A 913-nucleotide genomic window follows, 5' to 3' on the forward strand; every position below is an offset into this window, starting at 1 on the left:
TGTCCCCAAAGCCCCCCCCCGCCGTCACCAGCCGTCTCTCCGCAGGCCCGGGCGGCCCCCGGCGGCGTGGCCGTGCCATGCGGTGCTGATGGAGCCCAACGCCTTCCCGCAGCTGCAGCTGTGGTGCCCGCGGCCCTTCGGCACCTTCTCCCAGAACAAGCCATGTGCCCCTGCCGGTGCCACCCCCGCTGCCCCCCGCAAACCCCTGGGATGCCGCCCCTCCGAGAACATCCCCCCGGAGCCCCCCGAGCCCAGCCCGGCGCCTGCGGCCGCGGCCGARGACGGGCGAGTGCTGCTGGACACGTGGTACGTCATCAAACCGGGCAACACCAAGGAGAAGGTGGCATTTTTTGTGGCCCACCAGTGTGGCACCGGTGGCGCCGGCGGCACCGGCGGCCGCGCCAGCACCATGAAAGTCAAGGGCAACTGGGGCAGCGATAGCTCCAAGGCCAAGCGGCGCCGGCGCTGCCACGAGCCCAAAGCCGCGCCGAGCCCGCCCTGGGCCGGGAGCAGCACCGGGGACACCCCCAAGGACCCTCCTAAGGACATCCCCAAGGACACYCCCGGTGACACCGCCGGGGACAGCGCCGGGGACACCCCGGACCTGCTGTCGGTGGCGGAGATGGTGGCGCTGGTGGAGCGGCGGACGGCGCTGGCCCTGCAGAGTTTACCCCGGCCCTGYGACGCCCCGGCCCCGCTGGTGCTGCTGGAAGCGCCGGGTGGCCCCGAGTGCCGGCGCGTGGCCGCGGCCGTGGCGCAGTTCGAGTCGCAGCAGCAGCACCGGGAACGCGGTGGTGTCCGTCCCAACGGGCTGTGCCGGGGTGGCCCCGCCACCGAGTGCGCCCCGGGCACGGCGACGACGGCGACCACGGCGACACCCGGCGAGGTGCGGATCGCCTTCCGCATCTCCAGC

General features: G+C 74.1%; 1 protein-coding gene across 1 annotated transcript; it reads left to right on the forward strand.

Annotated features, from left to right (window-relative positions):
• Nucleotides 1-4: 4 nt before the first annotated feature.
• On the forward strand, nt 5-907 carry LOC130588706 (F-box only protein 46-like; the record flags this gene model as incomplete). Its single annotated transcript, XM_057389597.1, has 1 exon — nt 5-907. A coding segment is annotated over one exon (903 nt), but the record flags the coding sequence as incomplete, so codon positions are not given.
• Between the last annotated feature and the right edge of the window lie 6 nt (nt 908-913).

Source organism: Malurus melanocephalus, unplaced genomic scaffold (assembly GCF_030028575.1).
Source record: "Malurus melanocephalus ecotype Western Australia unplaced genomic scaffold, MMel_1.1 scaffold_10459, whole genome shotgun sequence".
NCBI lineage: Eukaryota > Metazoa > Chordata > Aves > Passeriformes > Maluridae > Malurus > Malurus melanocephalus.